Source organism: Mustelus asterias, chromosome 3 (genome assembly GCF_964213995.1).
Source record: "Mustelus asterias chromosome 3, sMusAst1.hap1.1, whole genome shotgun sequence".
In the NCBI taxonomy this organism is placed as follows: Eukaryota; Metazoa; Chordata; class Chondrichthyes; order Carcharhiniformes; family Triakidae; genus Mustelus; species Mustelus asterias.
The window spans coordinates 148,730,680-148,750,175 of NC_135803.1; the positions used below are offsets into that span (position 1 = coordinate 148,730,680).

The window sequence follows — 19,496 nt, forward strand, 5'->3', positions numbered from 1 at the left end:
GGTTTTCTTTGCATATTCACCTAAGATCTATTACGACCATCTGAAAGGGTTGGGGGGGGGGGGGGGGGAGGGAACACAACTCAGTTAAACGCACCACCCAAGAGGTGGTGCCTCTCTTGGGTGCAGAGTGTGCAATCCTCCGTCAGTCTGCACTGGACTGTCAGCCAAGATTATGTGACCAAGTCTCTGAAGTAGTACTTGTATCTAACGTAGCGATGTGAAACATAAAGACTAATATTATTTTCTCTTGCAGGCTATTGAAATTGCAGATTCTGCTGCCGAGCACAAGGTAACTCATTCCCACTATTATCTACGGTTTCTTGTAATTATTTCCTAATTTTAAAAGAAATCATGTAGGTTACTGCGTGATCTGTCGAAGTAAATGCTGGTGAACAAAAAGAGCAAGCACCTCATTGGAGGCAAATGAGTGGTGTTAACCTGCCAAGTATAGTCCATAGGAATCTTATTTCACCTGTAAAAAAGGTTATAAACAAAGGAGGGCTAATTTACTTTGCTCTTTATGAAAGTGATGGGAAATTAATGGAATACACAATTCTGACAAAGTATGGTGCATTTACTCATTTAATCGTAACTCTTGGGAGAAGGGAGAATCTTAGTGGAACTGACTCCAGGAGGGATGATGGCTTCACATCTGATAGCATTATACAGCCTGGAAGTGCCCAGTAACTGTCTAAATGACTGCAGGACCAGTTTATTGAATGTATTTTTTCCCTTAATCAGGTAGTAAGTGTGTGTCCTTATCATAGATTGAGGAATTTGAAGTGAGCGCAAAATGTTGGTGATTATAAGGAAGAAACACATACACATTATGGAATCATAGAATCCCGATAGTGCAGAAGGAGGCCATTTGGCCTATCGAGTCTGCACCGACAGATCATCCCATGCACGCCCCTGTAACCCCACCTATTTACCCCATTAATCCCCTAACCTGCACACCTTGGACACGAAGGGGCAATTTAGCATGACCAACCCACTTAACCTGCACATCTTTGGAACGTGGGAGGAAACCGGAGCACCCGGAGGAAACCCACGCAGACACGGGGAGAACATGCAAACTCCACATAGATAGTTGGCTGGAATTGAACCCGGGTCCCTGGCGCTGTGAGGTAGCAGTGCTAACCACTGTGCCACCGTGCCGCTCAGTCTTTCAAGTTCACAGGAAGAGCCACTTGGAGCATTGACCACGTGCTGTTTCTTTGCCAGAGTGATCCAATTAGTTCCATTCCCTCAACTCTTTTCTCATCACTCTGCAATTTTGTTCACTCCTTGTATTCATCCAATTCCATTTTGAAAATGATCATTGCATCTGCTTCACATTGCAGATCACAACAATTCTCTCTGTATAAAAACTTCTTATCTTGCCTCCAGTTCTTTTACCAATCGACTTAAACCTACCTCTCCTCCCACTGGCAAGAATTGGTGCATTTGCATACTTGTTCCTGCACTTAATAGAGGCTCGTACATTGGAATACTTCTTGCTGTGGTGAACAGAAAGGTTGCAGAATTCTCCCACTCTTTTGCTGTTGTAGGGATTGAGCTGCTGACATTCTGTAATGTTTTTGTTTCTGTTGGAAGGTTATCGATCTGTTGGTTCTCCTGATCCTCCACACAACCAGCACGAGCAACAGCAAGAAACAAGTGGAGAAACTGCTTCGTAGCAAAATCCGTCTCGGCCATATTGGGGATCAGCTTTTGCAGGTTGCATTCAGGAGTCATGCTCTGGTCAGTGTCATCAGTTAACTGTAGACAATTCATTCTCTGCTGTTAGGGTGAGAAGTGTACTGCTGAAATCTGAGATGGTCACTGTCCCAACAGCAGGAGTTATGTTTAAGCCAGGCCCAGCTTTTTTAATTGTTTGTCTGCATCAGCTATTTTTGTTTAATTGGCCTGGCCCAATAGTTTCAATTACACTTTTGTTTTACACATGCAAGGAGAGTCAAGTTTTGGGCCACTTACTGCAATGAATGTTGGAGCATAATTTCTCCTGCATCAATTTCCATTATTTTAATCAGCCCCTTCTGCTCACTCCCTCATCTTTCGTTTCATTCACTGTCTGTTTTCCTCCCAGAACTATTGCCTTCCTGCTATCTTTGTTTATTTATCAGTGTCACAAGTAGGCTTGCATTAACACTGCCATCAAGTTATTGTGAAAATCCCCTAGTCGCCACACTCCGGTGCCTGTTCGGGTACACTGAGGGAGAATTTAGCACGGCCAACGCACCTAACCGGACTGTGGGTGGAAACCAGAGCACCCGGAGGAAACCCACACAGACACGGGGAGAACTTGTTGACTCTACACAGACAGTGACCCAAGCCAGGAATCGAACCCGGATCCCTGGTGCTGTGAGGCAGCAGTGCTAACCACTGTGCCACCGTGCCGCCCCTGTAGAACATAGAACAGTATAGCACAGAACAGGCCCTTCGGCCCTCGATGTTGTGCCAAGCTTTATCTGAAACCAAGATCAAGCTATCCCACTCACTATCATCCTGGTGTGCTCCATGTGCCTATCCAATAACCGCTTAAATGTTCCTAAAGTGTCTGACTCCACTATCACTGCAGGCAGTCCATTCCACACCCCAACCACTCTCTGCAGATTCCAATTGCTACTCATTTCTTCAGAGGTTCCCAGTGCCCAAAGATTTCCCTCCCCATGTGTTAGTTTGGTATTCAACCATTTCTCTTCCACAGTTTTGAACAAAATTACAAAGTGTAACTATTATATTTTAACATTCAGGTTCAATGCTTTAATATTTAACTCTGAGCACCTCTGGATGATTTAAAACTGCAGCATTTGATAATTTTACTACCTTGGTAGTAAAGCCAACAATCCTTCAAATAACACAATAAAATAAAAGCATCAGTTCAAGTTGTACCACTACAGCACCAACCTATTGTGAGAGTTTGATTCTTTCTAACTGAAGCCTAATATCTATTTTGCAGCCTAATCAGTGATGGAGGCAATAGGTTCGCTAAAAGCTTTGTATATAGCACATTGTGGTACGCACTATTATTTTGGGGCAGTTGTTCCCGACAGCCAGAAATCATCCTATTACTTGCCAAAACATAACATGATTTCTTTCTAGGTTGTCCGTGAGTACTTTTCCTCCGTGCTCTATTTGGCTCAGATCCTGTTGAGATCCGCAGACCTGAGTGTGGTGTCGTTCGGCAGTCAGATGTACAAACATACCTTTATGATGTTTGACTCCTACTGTCAGCAGGTAAGAGAAGTGATTCTGTGCGTGTTTCTCCCTCTGCTTGTGAGGAGCTTTTTCTAGAGCATTGTTTCATTGGCATCTTCTGATTTCTCACTCTAGCACTCACTTATGTATGAACCTAAACAATGAATATCGTTGGCTTTTTGACTGTAGGAGGCATCATCATCAAAACCTGACCGTAGTTAAATGCAGAGTCTTAGCTTTTTTAGCAGTGTTGTTTGCTGCGTGCAAATTGGCTGCTGTGTTTTCTACATTACGGTGGTGACTAAACTTCAGAAGTATTTACTTTAGTATCTTAGAATCCCGACAGTGCAGAAGGAGGCCATTCGGCCCATCGAGTCTGTACCGACCACAATCCCACCCAGGCCCTATCCCCATAACTCCATGCATTTACCCTAACTAATCCCCCTGACACTAAGGGGCAAATTATCATGGCCAATCCACCTAACCAGCACATCTTTCGGGCTGTGGGAGGAAACCGGAGCACCTGGAGGAAACCCACACAGACACGGGGAGAAATGCAGACTCCGCGCAGACAGTGACCCAAGCTGGGAATCGAACCCGGGTCCCTGACGATGTGAGGCAGCAGTGCTAACCACTGTGCCACTGTGCTGCCCCTGTGCCGCCATGTAGAACCTTCCATGAGCTCAGAACACACTGAGCTCATAAATATAAGTCTTCCTTATTGGGTAATGATTAGAAACACAAGCTCCTCTGGCTAATTTTTCTTTACCCACCTCTAACCTTGGGAGATATATTAGATGTCACAACGCTCCTGTATGTATCTGCTAACTCACAAATCATGGATTGAACCTGGAACCATCGTAGGCTTTGTCGCTTAGTTGTACTTATCATCTGAACCATTGGGTGGGTTTTCTCCCGTCTTTCTGAATTTGTAATTTCTTGGTATGTAATAGTACAGTATTTTGGAGCGCCAAAGTGATGTACAATGTAATGGTAAATTTGTATTGGCGGTGATTAAGGACGTGGGGATGTTACTGATGATCAGTTCTCCATCATTGAGGAGTGGACCAAATCTCGTCACTCAATTTTTCAAGGTCATTGTTTACCTAATTATTCAAAACACTCCATGTACACTTGGGTAAATACAGGAGGCAGCCTGGTGCTGGACCAGGAAATTGTGGTTTGGTAACACTTAAAGGGATGTTCATAAAATATAGGAGCAGAATTAGGCCATTCGGCCCATCGAGTCTGCTCCACCATTCGATCATGGCTGATGTGCTCCTCATCCCCATTTTCCTGCCTTCTCCACATAACCCTTCAACCCATTACCAATTAAAAATCTGTCTAACTCCTCCTTAAATTTACTCACTGTCTCAGCATCCACTGCACTTTGGGGTAGCGAATTCCACAGATTCACAGCCCTTTGGGAGAAGTTTCTCCTCAACTCTGTTTTAAATTTGCTGCCCCTTATCCTAAGACTATGACCTCTTGTCCTAGAATGCCCCACCGACGGAAGCGTCTGTTCCATGTCTACTTTATCCATACCTTTTTATCGTCTTGTATACCTCAAATTTGATCACTCCTCATTCTTCTAAATTCCAGAGAGTATAAGCCTAAACTGTTCAATCTCTCTTCATACGACAAACCCCTCATCTCTGGATCAATCTCGTGAACCTCCTCTGAACTGCCTCCAATGCCACCACATCTTTCCTCAAATAAGAGGACCAAAACTGTGCACAATACTCCAGGTGCGGCCTCACCAATGCCTTGTGTATTTTCAATTGGGGGATGTGGCAGAATGGAGTGATACAAATACAAATTTTGCAGCCTTGGGATGAGCTTAGAAGAATGAATCCTCTTACGAGCACACACTTCAATTGACATCTCCACAACAGGCTCTCTCAAAGTGGGGGTCGCAACCTCGGGTGGGTCACCAGCCGGTGTAAAAGGATCATGGTATTCCCAGAAGATCACCTGATCTAGATGCCAAAAACTGCACACTATTCTGAATGCGGCCAAAGCCCACTGCCTCAATTTTTTTGTTCCCTTGGAAATTGTTTATGAGCCATACATGGGACAAATAGAGTGAAGCACTGAGACTGGCAGATGTGTATCTCAAACAGGAGAAGGAGAAGAGATTTTGCAACATCTTCTGGACTCAAGCCAACCACTGTGCAACGAGACTTGAAATAAACATAATTAATGGTAGTCTCCGACCATAAAAGGCAACAGCGAGAAGGTCTGCATGTACATTTTGCACCAAGTGTCCTGTACGTACATGCTTTTGGTGTGAATTCACTTGGAGGCGAGCTTCTTTCACTTGCGAGCAAGACAAGAGGACTGTGGACATGGATCGTTTCGTTACAAAAAAGGCAGCCAGAGACACTAATAAGCAGTGTACCTATTGGCTAGGATCTCACATTGGAAACTGCTGTCGAGACCGGCTGCGGAGAACCCACAACAGGATAGAACAGCGCTACTGTTAGCTCTGCTCCATCCCTCTAGTGCAGTCAAATCTTTCCTATAATGAGGTGACTAGAACTGCAGCCTAAGCAATATTTTATACAGCTCCAACATAACCTCCTTGCTCTTGCGCTCTATGCCATTGAGTTTGAGACTTCACAGTCATAGAATCTTTACAATGCTGAAAGATGTCATTCGGCCCATCGAGTCTGCATCGACTCTGTCAGAGGATCTTACCAAGACCCACCCCATGCATTGACCCTATTAATCCCTCAAACCTAAACATCTTGGAACACGAAGGGGAAATTTTACCATGGCCAATCCACCTAACCTGCACAGGTTTGACCTGTGGGAGGAAACCAGAGCACCTGGAGGAAACCCACGCAGACACGGGGAGAATGTGCAGACTCCACACAATCACCCAAGGCCGGAATTGAACCTGGGTCCCTGGCATTGTGAGGCAGCAGTGCTAACCACTGTGCCACCGTACTGCCCTAGATCATCTAGTCCAAGATCATCTTTTGGGAAGTTGGGGGATTTACTCAAACACAAACTCATCTATGATTTTATCACTGTTCAGGAGTTCTTTGAAGTGGTCTCTTCATTGAACGTTGATGTTTTCTCTGCTCTCAAGAGGGTTCCATCCTTACTTCACACTGGTTTGAGGCTAAAGTGTTGGGTCCATATATTGCCTTGGTGGCACCGAAGAACATAGAACATAGAACAGTACAGCACAGAACAGGCCCTTCGGCCCACGATGTTGTGCCGACCTTCATCTGAAACCAAGATCAAGCTATCCCACTCCCTACCATCCTGGTGTGCTCCATGTGCCTATCCAATAACCGCTTAAATGTTCCTAAAGTGTCTGACTCCACTATCACTGCAGGCAGTCCATTCCACACCCCAACCACTCTCTGCGTGAAGAACCTACCTCTGATATCCTTCCTATATCTCCCACCATGAACCCTATAGTTATGCCCCCTCGTAATAGCTCCATCCACCCGAGGAAATAGTCTTTGAACGTTCACTCGATCTATCCCCTTCATCATTTTATAAACCTCTATTAAGTCTCCCCTCAATCTCCTCCGCTCCAGAGAGAACAGCCCCAGCTCCCTCAACCTTTCCTCATAAGACCGACACTCCAAACCAGGCAGCATCCTGGTAAATCTCCTCTGCACTCTTTCCAGCGCTTCCACATCCTTCTTATAGTGAGGTGACCAGAACTGCATGCAATATTCCAAATGCGGTCTCACCAAGGTCCTGTACAGTTGCAGCATAACCCCACGGCTCTTAAACTCCAACCCCCTGTTAATAAAAGCTAACACACTATATGCCTTCTTCACAGCTCTATCCACTTGAGTGGCAACCTTTAGAGATCTGTGGATATGGACCCCAAGATCTCTCTGTTCCTCCACAGTCTTCAGAACCCTACCTTTGACCCTGTAATCCACATTTAAATTAGTCCTACCAAAATGAATCACCTCACATTTATCAGGGTTAAACTCCATTTCCCATTTTTCAGCCCAGCTTTGCATCCTATCTATGTCTCTTTGCAGCCTACAACACCCCTCCACCTCATCCACTACTCCACCAATCTTGGTGTCATCAGCAAATTTACTGATCCACCCTTCAGCCCCCTCCTCTAAGTCATTAATAAAAATCACAAAGAGCAGAGGACCAAGCACCGATCCCTGCGGCACTCCGCTAGCAACCTGCCTCCAGTCCGAAAATTTTCCATCCACCACCACCCTCTGTCTTCGATCAGACAGCCAGTTACCTATCCAATCGGCCAACTTTCCCTCTATCCCACATCTCCTTACTTTCATCATAAGCCAACCATGGGGGACCTTATCAAACGCCTTACTAAAATCCATGTATATGACATCAACCGCCCTACCTTCATCAACACACCTAGTTACCTCCTCAAAAAATTCTATCAAATTTGTGAGGCACGATTTGCCCTTCACAAATCCGTGCTGACTATCCCGGATTAATCCGCATCTTTCTAAATGGTCGTAAATCCCATCCCTAAGGACCTTTTCCATCAATTTACCAACCACCGAAGTCAGACTAACCGGTCTATAATTACCAGGGTCATTTCTATTCCCTTTCTTAAACAGAGGAACAACATTTGCCACTCTCCAGTCCTCTGGCACCATCCCCGTGGACAGCGAGGACCCAAAGATCAAAGCCAAAGGCTCTGCAATCTCATCCCTCGCCTCCCAAAGAATCCTAGGATACATTTCATCAGGCCCAGGGGACTTATCGACCTTCAGTTTATTCATAACTGCCAATACATCCTCCCTCCGAACATGTATTTCCTCCAGCCTATTAGCCTGTAACACCTTCTCTTCCTCAAAAACATGGCCCCTCTCCTTGGTGAACACTGAAGAAAAGTATTCATTCATCACCTCGCCTATCTCTACTGATTCCATACACAAGTTCCCACCACTGTCCTTGACCGGCCCTAACCTCACCCTGGTCATTCTTTTATTCCTCACATAAGAGTAAAAAGCCTTGGGGTTTTCCTTGATCCGACCCGCCAAGGACTTCTCATGTCCCCTCCTAGCTCTCCTCAGCCCCTTTTTCAGCTCGTTCCTTGCTAACTTGTAACCCTCAGTCGAGCCATCTGAACCTTGTTTCCTCATCCCTACATAAGCTTCCCTCTTCCTTTTCACAAGACATTCCACCTCTTTTGTGAACCACGGTTCCCTCACTCGGCCATTTCCTCCCTGCCTGACAGGGACATACCTATCAAGGACACCCGGTATTTGTTCCTTGAAAAAGTTCCACTTTTCATCAGTGCCTTTCCCTGACAGTTTCTGTTCCCATCTTATGCCCCCTAATTCTTGCCTAATCGCATCATAATTACCTCTCCCCCAATTGTAAGCCTTGCCCTGCCGTCCGGCCCTATCCCTCTCCATTGCAATAACAAGAGACACCGAATTGTGGTCACTATCTCCAAAGTTCTCTCCCACAACCAAATCTAACACTTGGCCCGGTTCATTTCCCAGTACCAAATCCAATGTGGCCTCACCCCTTGTCGGCCTATCCACATATTGTGTCAGGAAACCCTCCTGCACACACTGCACAAAAAGTGCCCCATCCAAACTATTTGACCTACAAAGGTTCCAATCAATATTTGGAAAGTTAAAGTCCCCCATGACAACTACCCTGTGACCCCCACGCGTATCCATAATCTGCTTAGCAATTTCTTCCTCCACATCTCTATTACTATTTGGGGGCCTGTAGTAAACTCCTAGCAACGTGACCGCTCCTTTCCTGTTTCTAACTGCAGCCCATATTACCTCAGTGTGCATATCCCCCTCAAAGTGCTTTTCCGCAGCCGTTAAACTATCCTTGATTAACAATGCTACTCCTCCACCTCTTTTACCAGCTTCCCTACACTTACTGAAACATCTATACCCCGGAACGTCCAACAACCATTCCAGGTGTCATGCTTATTGGCGAGGAGTTGCAGCTCCTTAGCTTTCTCAGTCCACCATTGGTTGCTGATTTTCTTCGTTCTTCTTCGTACCTCCACCGTTACTGATTGGTGAGCTCTCCTCTTTGCCTTGCTGGTTAGGTTGTCTTGCCATGTACAGAGAGCTTTCTTCTTGGCGATGAGATCTTGGATGGTGTGGTCGTTTTCTTTGAACCTGTCATGATGTTTCCTGGTCTTGTTGGCAATGGTTTCTTCACAGCTTGAGATGTCTTTCTCTCTTTCCAGTTTTCCTTCACTCCATTAGAACAAACACTTTTTGGATATTTTTTGGTGAAGACGTTGTTTGAAGCTCATTAGAATGCTTGGCTCGTGAAGCTGCTCAACATTGATCTCTTTTTCTGAGCTGTTTCTTCATCCTTATCTGCTTCTGGTGGAGTTTGATGGACATTGAGGAGTGGGTGAGCTGGTGTTCTGTCCAGCAGTCACCTGCACTGGTCATCACTTTGATGATGAGGGCATCCTTTTGTTTCTGGATCGGACAATACAAAGTCTATTGTGTGCCTGTACTTTGATCGTGGATGTCTCCAGGAAGCCTGGAATTCGTCTTACGGCAGAACAGTGTATTAGTGATGACAAGCTGGTGTTCCATACATTTGGTGAGCAGGAGAACCCCGTTGGAGTTGCAATTCCCAGCTCCTTCCTTTCCAGAGGATTATCTTATCTTTCTTAGGATGTTGGAGAGTATGATGCCTTGGGTGGAATAGAAGCCTTCTTTGGACTCATCATTGGCATCAAGGGTTGGGGCGTACGCACTCACGACCATTGCCTGCTGGTTCTTGGCAAGTTGTAGATCATGAGGCACTCATTGGTGCTGACAAGGAGCTCAGAGAATTTGTGAATCCAATTCCATACGTCCTGGGCTGATCATCGGGTTTTCCTCTCCCAAAGGAGGTGTAATCACTGCCATCATCCCTCAGCTGCCCCTTGCCTGCTTTTTGGATCTCTTGCAGGGCAGTGACGTCAATGTTGATGTGCCTGAGTTCATGGGCAACAAGGGCAGTTCGCCTTTCCAGCCAATTGTTCTGCTCATTATCCATGAAGGCTCATACATTCCAGGTTCCGAAATTGAGTTTAACTTTGATTTTGATTTTCTGACCAGAGGTAGACGAGCCTGCCAGATACGGTTTTACAGACAGACCATCTTTTCTAGCCCTTTCCCCATGTGGGGTGGATTCTGGAGAGGGCTGCTCAGCCGCGAAGAAAGCTGCTGAAACGCTCTCCTGTTCCTATTCGAAGAACGAGACGGCTGAATCAAACTCCACCATCTACTTGCTGGTCCGAAGCTAGAGACTTCCAAATCTCATAGTCCTCTTCCCATCACCTCTTGCCGATTGCCACAGGGCCTGCACATGGCGTGTGTGTTGGTTTCCTCTAGATAGACGCTTGGTGCCAGACATCTTTTAACATGGGTATGCTGTTGCACGTCAGCAGACACACGGTTCTTGATAGAGGGTAGGTCCAGTTCCAGTGGCAAGGGAACCTCAATGACTTGGGATCTCCCTACCACTGCAGGCTTCATCTGCCATTGCAGCCATTGATACCATACAAGTTACTTCCGCCTGATCGCCGTTGAGGACTTGTTTATGATTGCATTTTGTCTAGTTGCTCCCCTCTGACCTTATTGTCACAGAATCATAGAATCCTACAGTGCAGAAGGAGGCTCTTCGACCCATTCGAGTCTGCACCGACCACAATCCCACCCAGGCCCAATCTCCACAATCCCATGCATTTACCCTAGCTAGTCCCCCTGACATTAAGGGGCAATTTAGCATGGCCAATCCATCTAACCCGCACATCTTTGGACTGTGGAAGGAAACCAGGGCATCCGGAGGAAATCCACGTAGACACGGGGAGAATGTGCAAACTCCACACTGACAGTGACCCAAGCTGGGAATCTAACCCGGGACCCTGGCACTGTGAGGCAGCAGTGCTAACCACCGTGCCGCCCGTCATGAGTGAGCCTGCCCAGGAGCTTTAGACTCCGGATGGCATCGCTCTCAGGACCAACAGAACGTTCAAGCCTCCCTACCACGGCAAGATGACAATTCAAGGAAAGGTATGTTAGCTACAACAAGGAGTATCTGAATAATACTACAGGGTTACATGCTAAAAGAATTAGAAAGTTAAGAACTGAAGCGACAGAGTTTAAGCGTAGCTTTGTGTTTCAGCTGGCACCTTGTGATGCTAATTGGCGGTGGTGATTGGGTCACCGGCTGAGAGTCTAGCACTGTTTCTGTGTTATTTCACCTATTTATTTTAAAAAATGCAATGATCTAGTGCACTTTGCTGTGAGGGATTTTTAATATAATGGCCGAAAGTATCTGGTCTCCGCTACCACCCAACCAATTCTCTGTTCACAGCAGTGGGACCGGATACTCCCAGCTGCGGGCAAGGTTGGAGAATTCCAGACAGTGTTTCTTGACATTTAATCAGAATGTGAAGAAGTGTCATAACGATTAAATCTGCTGAGTACCTTGTGCGTTTGATATTCAAGTTATCACACTTTGTTAAATCCAGAACACGTTTTGATGACTGTACCTGTGTCTCTGTTCAGGAGGTTGTTGGTGCGCTGGTGACTCACGTTTGTAGTGGTTTCACTACAGAAGTGGATACCTCACTTGATGTGATTATAGACCTGGTCTCCCAGAGTTTGTCGGCAATGGCTATATATGCCATATTTGTGAAGGTAGGTGGAAGGAATTCTGAGTAGAATTCTGTTTTGTATTTTACTTTCAAGAGTAGCAATTAAAATGTCGAGGAATGTGGCATAATTAGAAAATATTCAAATTTCAATATACCTGTGTCATGTGCTATAGAAATAAATAATATCCGTAATGCCTCACTACACTGAGTTTCCATTTTGAGCTGTGTCTTTGCCTCGGACGTATGGCAGAATCTACGAATTAAAAATAGAAAATGCTGAACAAACTCAACAGGCCTGGCAGCATCCGTGGAGAGAAACAGAAAATGTTCCGAGTCCGTGTGACTTTTTCAGAGCTAAAAAGAGGGAGAAATAACAGGAGCCGGCCCTGATTTATAACCTCTGTTGGAATGCATTGAGTGAATCAAGATTGTCACTGCTCACACATTTTTACTATATACAATTTTATGATGGTTTAATGCTCAATGCTCAGTAGGTTCACAAAGTTCTAAGTCAGGTAAGGGTGGAGCTTGCATATGCTCCCTTTTATAAATTGCATTCTAATGCATAGCAATGATGAGGGAAGCTCCGGTTCCGCCAACAATCTCTCCTGAGCTCCCACCTTATTCCTTGACCGCCTATTCTGTTCCCCCCCTCTCTTCCACAGTATAAAACCCACCACATTCCTATCTCTTACTCAGCTCTGAAGAAGAGTTGTACAGTCTCAAAACGATAGTTCTGTTTCTCTCTCCACAGATGCTGCCAGAGAGGCTGAGATTTTCCAGCATTTTCTGTTTTTATTTCTGCAATAACTTAAGTGTTTTAAAATAGTCATCGTGGCACTTGTTGTTGTGTCATTAGGAAATTTGTCTTTTAATTCACAGGGCATCTTGGATTACATGGACAACTTATCTCCCCAGCAGATAAGGAAGTTGTTTTTTGTCCTGGGCACACTGGCTTTTAGTAGAGGCCAGGATGGCAGCCACATTCAGGTAAGAGTGAGAATCGAAAATCTCAGAAGACTCTCCAGTTTCTCTTGCCTGTGCCCCTGTGTCCTTTTGCATGTTTGGATCGATGGCCTGTTTTAAAATCTGCATTCACGTCGGCTTTGCAAGTGTTTTTCTTTCTTTGCCTACAAGGACCAATCCCTGCAGTAATGTTCCATGTTATCTAGAGGGATTGCTAATAGTTGCCTTGTCCTATTCCACAGGATGACATGCACATTGTTATCAGAAAGCAGCTGTCCAGTACAATGTCCAAATACAAGCGCATTGGGATCATTGGGGCAGTCATGATGGTGGGCTGCATGGCTTATGACAGGTAATAAAGCATATGTATCATCTAATGTTTAATGAGTGTCGGGGCCAAATGCTATGGCAAGGCTGTTGAGGGAGTGGATTTTTTTTGCAGACGTTTTGGACAGTTGTCCAAATGAGTAGACAGGTTTTTGTTTGCAACGAAAGTTAAATTAATCAGCGGCCTTCTTCTGGGATGTGCCTTCCACAGCCAATACAACAAAGTGTCTCACGGACTTCCAGTGTCCTTTGTCAGCCATGCATCAGTGGTGACACTCTGTATCTTTGTCAACATGCTCTGTCTTCAAATCCCAGTCCAGGAAGTTGAGCACGATCTAGCGCAGTACTGAGGGAGGTGCTGCACTTCAGAGATGCTGTCTTTTGTACAGGATCTTGAATCAAGGTCCTGTCTGCTCTCAGGCTAACATGAAAGATCCCAAAAGCACTAATTCGTAGAAGGGCAGGGAAATGCTCTTAACATTTATCCCTTAACCAATATCCGAAACAGATAATGTTGTCATGATGTCATTGCTGTCTGTGAGACCATGAAGTGCACAAATATCTATCACAGTGACTTCACTCCAAAAGTACTTCAACAGCTGTAAAGTGCTTTGAAATGTCCTGAAGTTACATAAGGTGCTATATAAATGAAAGTTCTTTTCTTCTTTACTTTGAATGTGGCAGAAAGACATTGCAAATAGTGTGAAAGTACAGTATATTGGCATGGTGTAAATGTGTGAATGCATTCACAGCAAAATACACTTTTTAAAAAATATATTTTTATTCATTTGTGGGACATGGGCGTTGCTGGCTGGCCAGCATTTATTGCCCATCCCTAGTTGCCTTTGGAGGGCAATTGAGAGTCAACCACATTGCTGTGGCTCTGGGGTCACATGTAGGCCAGACCAGGCAAGGACGGCAGATTTCCTTCCCTAAAGGGACATTAATGAACCAGATGGGTTTTTCCGACAATCGACAATGGTATCATGGTCATCAGTAGATTCTTAATTCCAGATATTTTTTATTGAATTCAAATTCCACCATCTGCCATGATGGGATTCGAACCCGGGTCCCCAGAACCTTAGCTGAGTTTCTGGATTAATAGTCTAGCGATAATACCACTAGACCATCGCCTCGCCTGCCCCATGAGAAATTGTTCATGAGATGTCGGCATTTCTGTCAAAGCAAGCATTTGTTGCCCAACTCTAATTGCCCCTGAACTGAGTGGTTTGCAGGCCATTTTCAGATGGCAATTTAGAGCCAACTACATTGTTGTGGGTCTGGAGTCACTTGTTAGTCAGATCGGGTCGGGATGGCAGATTTCCTTCCCTACAGGACATTAGAAGAGATGAGTTTTTACAACCTAGATGGGTTTTTTACGACACTCGATGATAGTTGTCATGGTCACCATTACTGAGATTAAACTGTATATTCCAGATTTTATTAATTGAATTAAATTCCACCAGCTGCCGGAGTGGGGTCTTATTCCAGTGACATTACCACTGCGCCATTGCCTCCCCCTCCCCACATAATTCCATAAATTGACAGGGTGTTCGGCACTTTCTCTTGACTCATATCACTGAAAATGCCATTGTCAAGAATGAAAAATAAGTGGTTTGCTGTGTCGAAGTTTGTATTTTGTCAATTTGTTGCTATACAATGCCCATACATTGTGTATGTTTATGATGTCCCAATTGCTCAGGATATATTATAACAGCATAAACCAACTACTTGACAGCTGGAGTCAGTATAGTATTTCAGAGCACAGTACGAAATTGTTATCCCTGTAGCTCGGTTTAAACCCATGTACAATATCTACATTCCTGACTGTTGCTACTTTTTCAGAAGTAAAGTTGAACCCAAACCATCAGATTTGCCATCCATGAGCAAGGAGTCATTCAGACAGGTATGACCTTACTTTCTCCACCTCCCCCGAGTGGCAAAAAATTGCTTGGCCGAAAACATTGGTAGCCTTATTTTTCTCCGGTATCTGCTACTTGGTACTTCACTTAACAGAACCTTTTCCAGAACCCTGTTTGTTTTTTCTCCCTTTGACTGACTTGAGAAGGTCTTCCTGAGAACCCCTTCAGTTCTGTTGGGAAATCTGCTGTCTGCAGTTCCCATCCTGCCTGCTCTAACAAATTCCGCTGCGGGTCACCTTGTACCTCTGTGGGTCTCCTGTTGCTTGACAACAGCCCAGTTTTTCTACTTTGTTTTAACTATCATTTGTAAAATTTCATTAGAAATGCATGTACACGAACAAACCTTCAAGACTTGCTGTCTGCCTCTGTCAGGGAAAACGCTAAATGAAACTAGCCCCAGCTTTCACCTTATTAACCCACTAATCAAGAATATGAATTAAACTTAAAGCTATATCTTATTCCTAACAGCCACAGCACCATACTTTAACATTCTCTCTATTTCCTATCACCTTGTCCTGCTAGGTGATAGAGGTCACAGGTTTGAGAGGTTCAGCATGTTATCTCTAGAACCAATAATTGTTGTGTTCTTGTTTTATTGTGCCTTTTTATCTATTCTGCATGTTTTTCACTAAGACCAACCAGAAGTTAGATAATTTGGTTTGTCATTGCCCTAATTACTGAAACAATTTATATATTAAGGCCACAGCCCTGCTTGAACTGGTGCGCACCTGCAGTGAGCATTCTGCAGAAGCTGCAGCTCTTTACTACGACGAATTGGCTAACTTGGTGCAGAAGGGAAACCTGGATCCACAAGTACAGGTAACGTCATTAACACTTAGTCATTCACCAGTTTGCCCATTGGATACTCAGATCTGTCCGCAAATCTCTCTTCCTGTCTTGACCGTCACAACGTTTTTTTTTTTTACCTACACGGATTTAAGTTTTCAATTTGGTGTCTTGATTGGTCAGTGCCGAAACAATATGTTTACACAAGCAAATCTAGAAAGTGCTCCGACGAATTACTGCAATGCGCATCTATGGAACACCAGGGCCGGGATTTCCCTGGATATTGGCAAAGACTGGTGTCAGGCAGCGGTGTGGCAATGGCGCCTTTCTTCGCCATACAGTCCAGGACTTGAAAACAAAACTTCAAGTGATTGGTCCCGGGATGTTTTGCTGGCCGGGCCGCCTCTGATTCGCCCAGCAACTGAGAAACTCAAGGATCCAGGGAGCCATTTTTAAAGGTTGCCCCAGTGCACAGAAAGCAAACCAGTTCATCCTGGCACTATTGTCGAAATCTCCATTTCCGAGTTTGACACAAACACACATTAACACAAGATACTTAACCGACGGATTGTCTTTATTTTATTTGCCAGCAAGGGGTGCGGTCTTGAAGCAATTGATCAAAAACACCACTCCGCCAGACAAAGGAAATCATCATGGTTTATACAATTCTGCAGCTCGGTCAGTTGGACACAATCCAATCAAAAGGGTTATAAATTACATACTTTACGTATTGATCCAATAGAATGATAATACTGAACAACCCTGATCTATGTGATCACAATACCTTGTGGGATACTCCAATATATCATCCCTAAGCCTGTCCTTTAGTCTCTTAGTCAGACATCATGGGCCCTGTTTTACCATTTTGATTCTAAATGCTGGACAGACTTGAAACTGGGAGTGTTTCAGATCTGACTTTTAGACCCGTTCTCAGGCACCCCCATACGCATTCTGACTGAAAAAATATCAGCGATTCGGAATCGCGCTGTAGAAGTCCGAGGCTGGGGCTTAACGTGCCCGAAACCCTACAGCTCCGATCGGAGCCTCCAACTGCACATGTGCAGAAAAAAAATAATAGAATGTGGCTCCCCCGCCACATCGCTCCTGGGCCGGATAATGCTTCCCCCAGACCCCACAGACAATGTCTCTCCCTGGATCCCACAGACAATGCCCCACCCCCACAACATTACTGACCCCCTTATCCCCCCACCCACCTGCCACCCAGACTGACCACAGCCCCCTCCCCCTTTCCCCCACCACTCTCAGGCAGAGTGGCAGCAGACCCCCCCTGCCCCCTCATTGATCACAAGCAGAGTGGCAATGCCCCCCCAACCCCAATCTCAAGCAGAGAGCCGTTGGACGCTTGGCACTTACCTCCTCACTAGCTGAACGCCCGAATCAGACTTTTGTGGAGCATGTCTGCTTCGTGCCAAATCTGGATGGGCGATCGCAGTGGTAAAGGGAGAAGTGCCGGTAAGGTTGGGCGTGCAGCCCATTAAATCAATTTAAATGCAGGCAAATGCATTTAAATAGTCGTCGTGCGCACTTCGGACCTTGGTAAAGGGGGAACCGGCGCAGAGGTGGGCGTGGATCGTGTTACTTGTCTCACGCTTGACTTTACCAATTTTACGTGCCCAAAAATGGGCGCAGCTTGATGGTAAAATCGGGCCCCATGTCTCTATTTCGATAGCAGCCTCACAAAGCATCTTCACTAAAACAGTCTCACATGGGCATCCTTTAATTGATAAAGGGGGCCTACGAAAGCCATTAGTATTTTATGGCTTTGTCAGTGAAGTTAACTGAATCTCTAAGGAATGTGGTCAAATCAACTTGACTTCAGACTATTCCCCGATTATAGCCCTGATAAGTTTGTTTATTGCCAATAACAACATGTACACATTGCTTATCAGTTCAACGACTGAGCATTTTATCACTACCTACAAGATACAAGGGATGCCAGCATGTATCGTTAGTCCTTGTCAGTTCCCACTAAGTCCCCTCTTTCGTTAGCTGTGACATTAATGTCTTTCTGACTCTGTTTTGATTAGAAACTGTGAAGGCAGCCTCATTAAAACTCACTCTTGTATCAGTTGTTTCTGATCAGGTGTCTGGTGAGGCAATTAAGTGTCCTTTATGGCCTTGTGATTCCAACAGTTGGGTGCTTTCAAGGAATGTATTTAACTCATGTTTAGTATCACAGGGCATTCTGAAACTGTGCATCAAGTTAAACAAAGTTTCTTTGTTTAACTTCTAAAAATGTATAGAAGATATATTTATATGTATGGACTAATTAAAGGTATTACATGTACATTTAAAACTACAAGGTATTTAAAACACCTAATCACAATTACTAACAAACTTGCTCCCCATTGATTTAAAGTGAATTCTACATCTAAGTTGATTAAACAAAAACCCGAGCAGAGCCTGGCAATCTTATAGTAGCCCTTTCTTTTCTATCTTTCTACACTACCCAAGCAGTGCCGGAGGGGGAGAATGCCAGGGTCGTGCTACCTGGGGCATGACCGGCACTCACCTGAACACCCCTGGGAGGTCTGCTCGTCATTTGCACCAGTCGGGCTTCACATCATTCAGCCTTCATGCCAACATGGATGGAGTTTCGATTGGGGGCAGTGGGGAATGCATGCAGGCCTGATAATGACATGTAAATGTATTGACATGAGGTTCCCAATGCTTAACATCAGGAAACAGACCAAGTCACTGACATGCGGAGGAGACAATGGCGTCATGCCTTCGAGCCAACATAAAATGCACCTTTGCACTTCCTGCGATATTTTCCGCTCCCGTCGCTGAATCTGCCCAATGTGAACGGGGGTGGAAAATCCTGGCCCGCGTCTTTAACGTGGATGCTTACAACTTGGTTATAACTTGGGATACAAACGATTGGTCTAGTTGGACCAAGGAGCGGCACAGGCTTGGAGGGCCGAAGGGCCTGTTTCCTGTGCTGTACTGTTCTTTGTTCTTTGTAACTGGAAGTGACAGTGGAATAGCAGCATGCGTGTCAGTTACTAACCTCACAGCACCACCACAACATACATGGGAAACTGGGAGATCTTCCTTTCACTTGCTACTTACTCTGCTGCTGCAGTGGTTGTCCTTGATGTTGTGTGTGTGGTGTCTGTCTCTTTAAGATAGCACAGCAGAAGAGAGTCACTTGACTTAAGGAACCAACGGGATCCAAGAGTGAGTGATCACCCCAGAGGGTGGAGTCCTCTCTCGGGCAGAATCATTGAGCAGCCATGTAGTAGACATGTAAGGACTGGAGCTGCTTCTGTTCCTAACAAAGTCTAAAGTTTCTTAACGACGCCAGAATGCCACAACATAACATATTGGTGAGGAGATGGAATCGATTGAATGGCGCACACCTGTGAGTATTCGGTTCAATCGAAGTTAGATAAGAGGGATACCTACCCAGGTTTTTGGATGAACAGACTCGGTGAGAGTTGTTGAGCTAGGTGCCAGACCCTGAGGGGCTGTCGAAGTACCGAACCCAGTGTAGCCAGTGAGTCATGAGGTTTGGAAAGGGATAAGAAAAATTGAAGAGAAGAGAGATTAGCCTTTGGGAGCAAGGAAATTGAAAGGAGTAAAAGAAAATAAAACGGACAGGAGTCTTTGAAAAAAGAAGATATACCCAGCTAGAGGAAAGCTGTGTTTCATATTTTAAA

General features: G+C 45.0%; 1 protein-coding gene across 1 annotated transcript in view; it reads left to right on the top strand.

Annotated features, from left to right (window-relative positions):
- The window catches only part of fancd2 (FA complementation group D2), an 89,583-nt gene that overhangs the window by 22,461 nt on the left and 47,626 nt on the right, over nt 1–19,496 (top strand). Inside the window, exons 13-20 of the mRNA XM_078209918.1 lie at nt 254–289; nt 1,597–1,743; nt 3,106–3,240; nt 11,724–11,855; nt 12,695–12,802; nt 13,021–13,130; nt 14,951–15,011; nt 15,727–15,846. Of these exons, the coding sequence (XP_078066044.1) occupies nt 254–289; nt 1,597–1,743; nt 3,106–3,240; nt 11,724–11,855; nt 12,695–12,802; nt 13,021–13,130; nt 14,951–15,011; nt 15,727–15,846 (849 nt within the window). The remainder of the gene's footprint in view (nt 1–253; nt 290–1,596; nt 1,744–3,105; nt 3,241–11,723; nt 11,856–12,694; nt 12,803–13,020; nt 13,131–14,950; nt 15,012–15,726; nt 15,847–19,496) is intronic.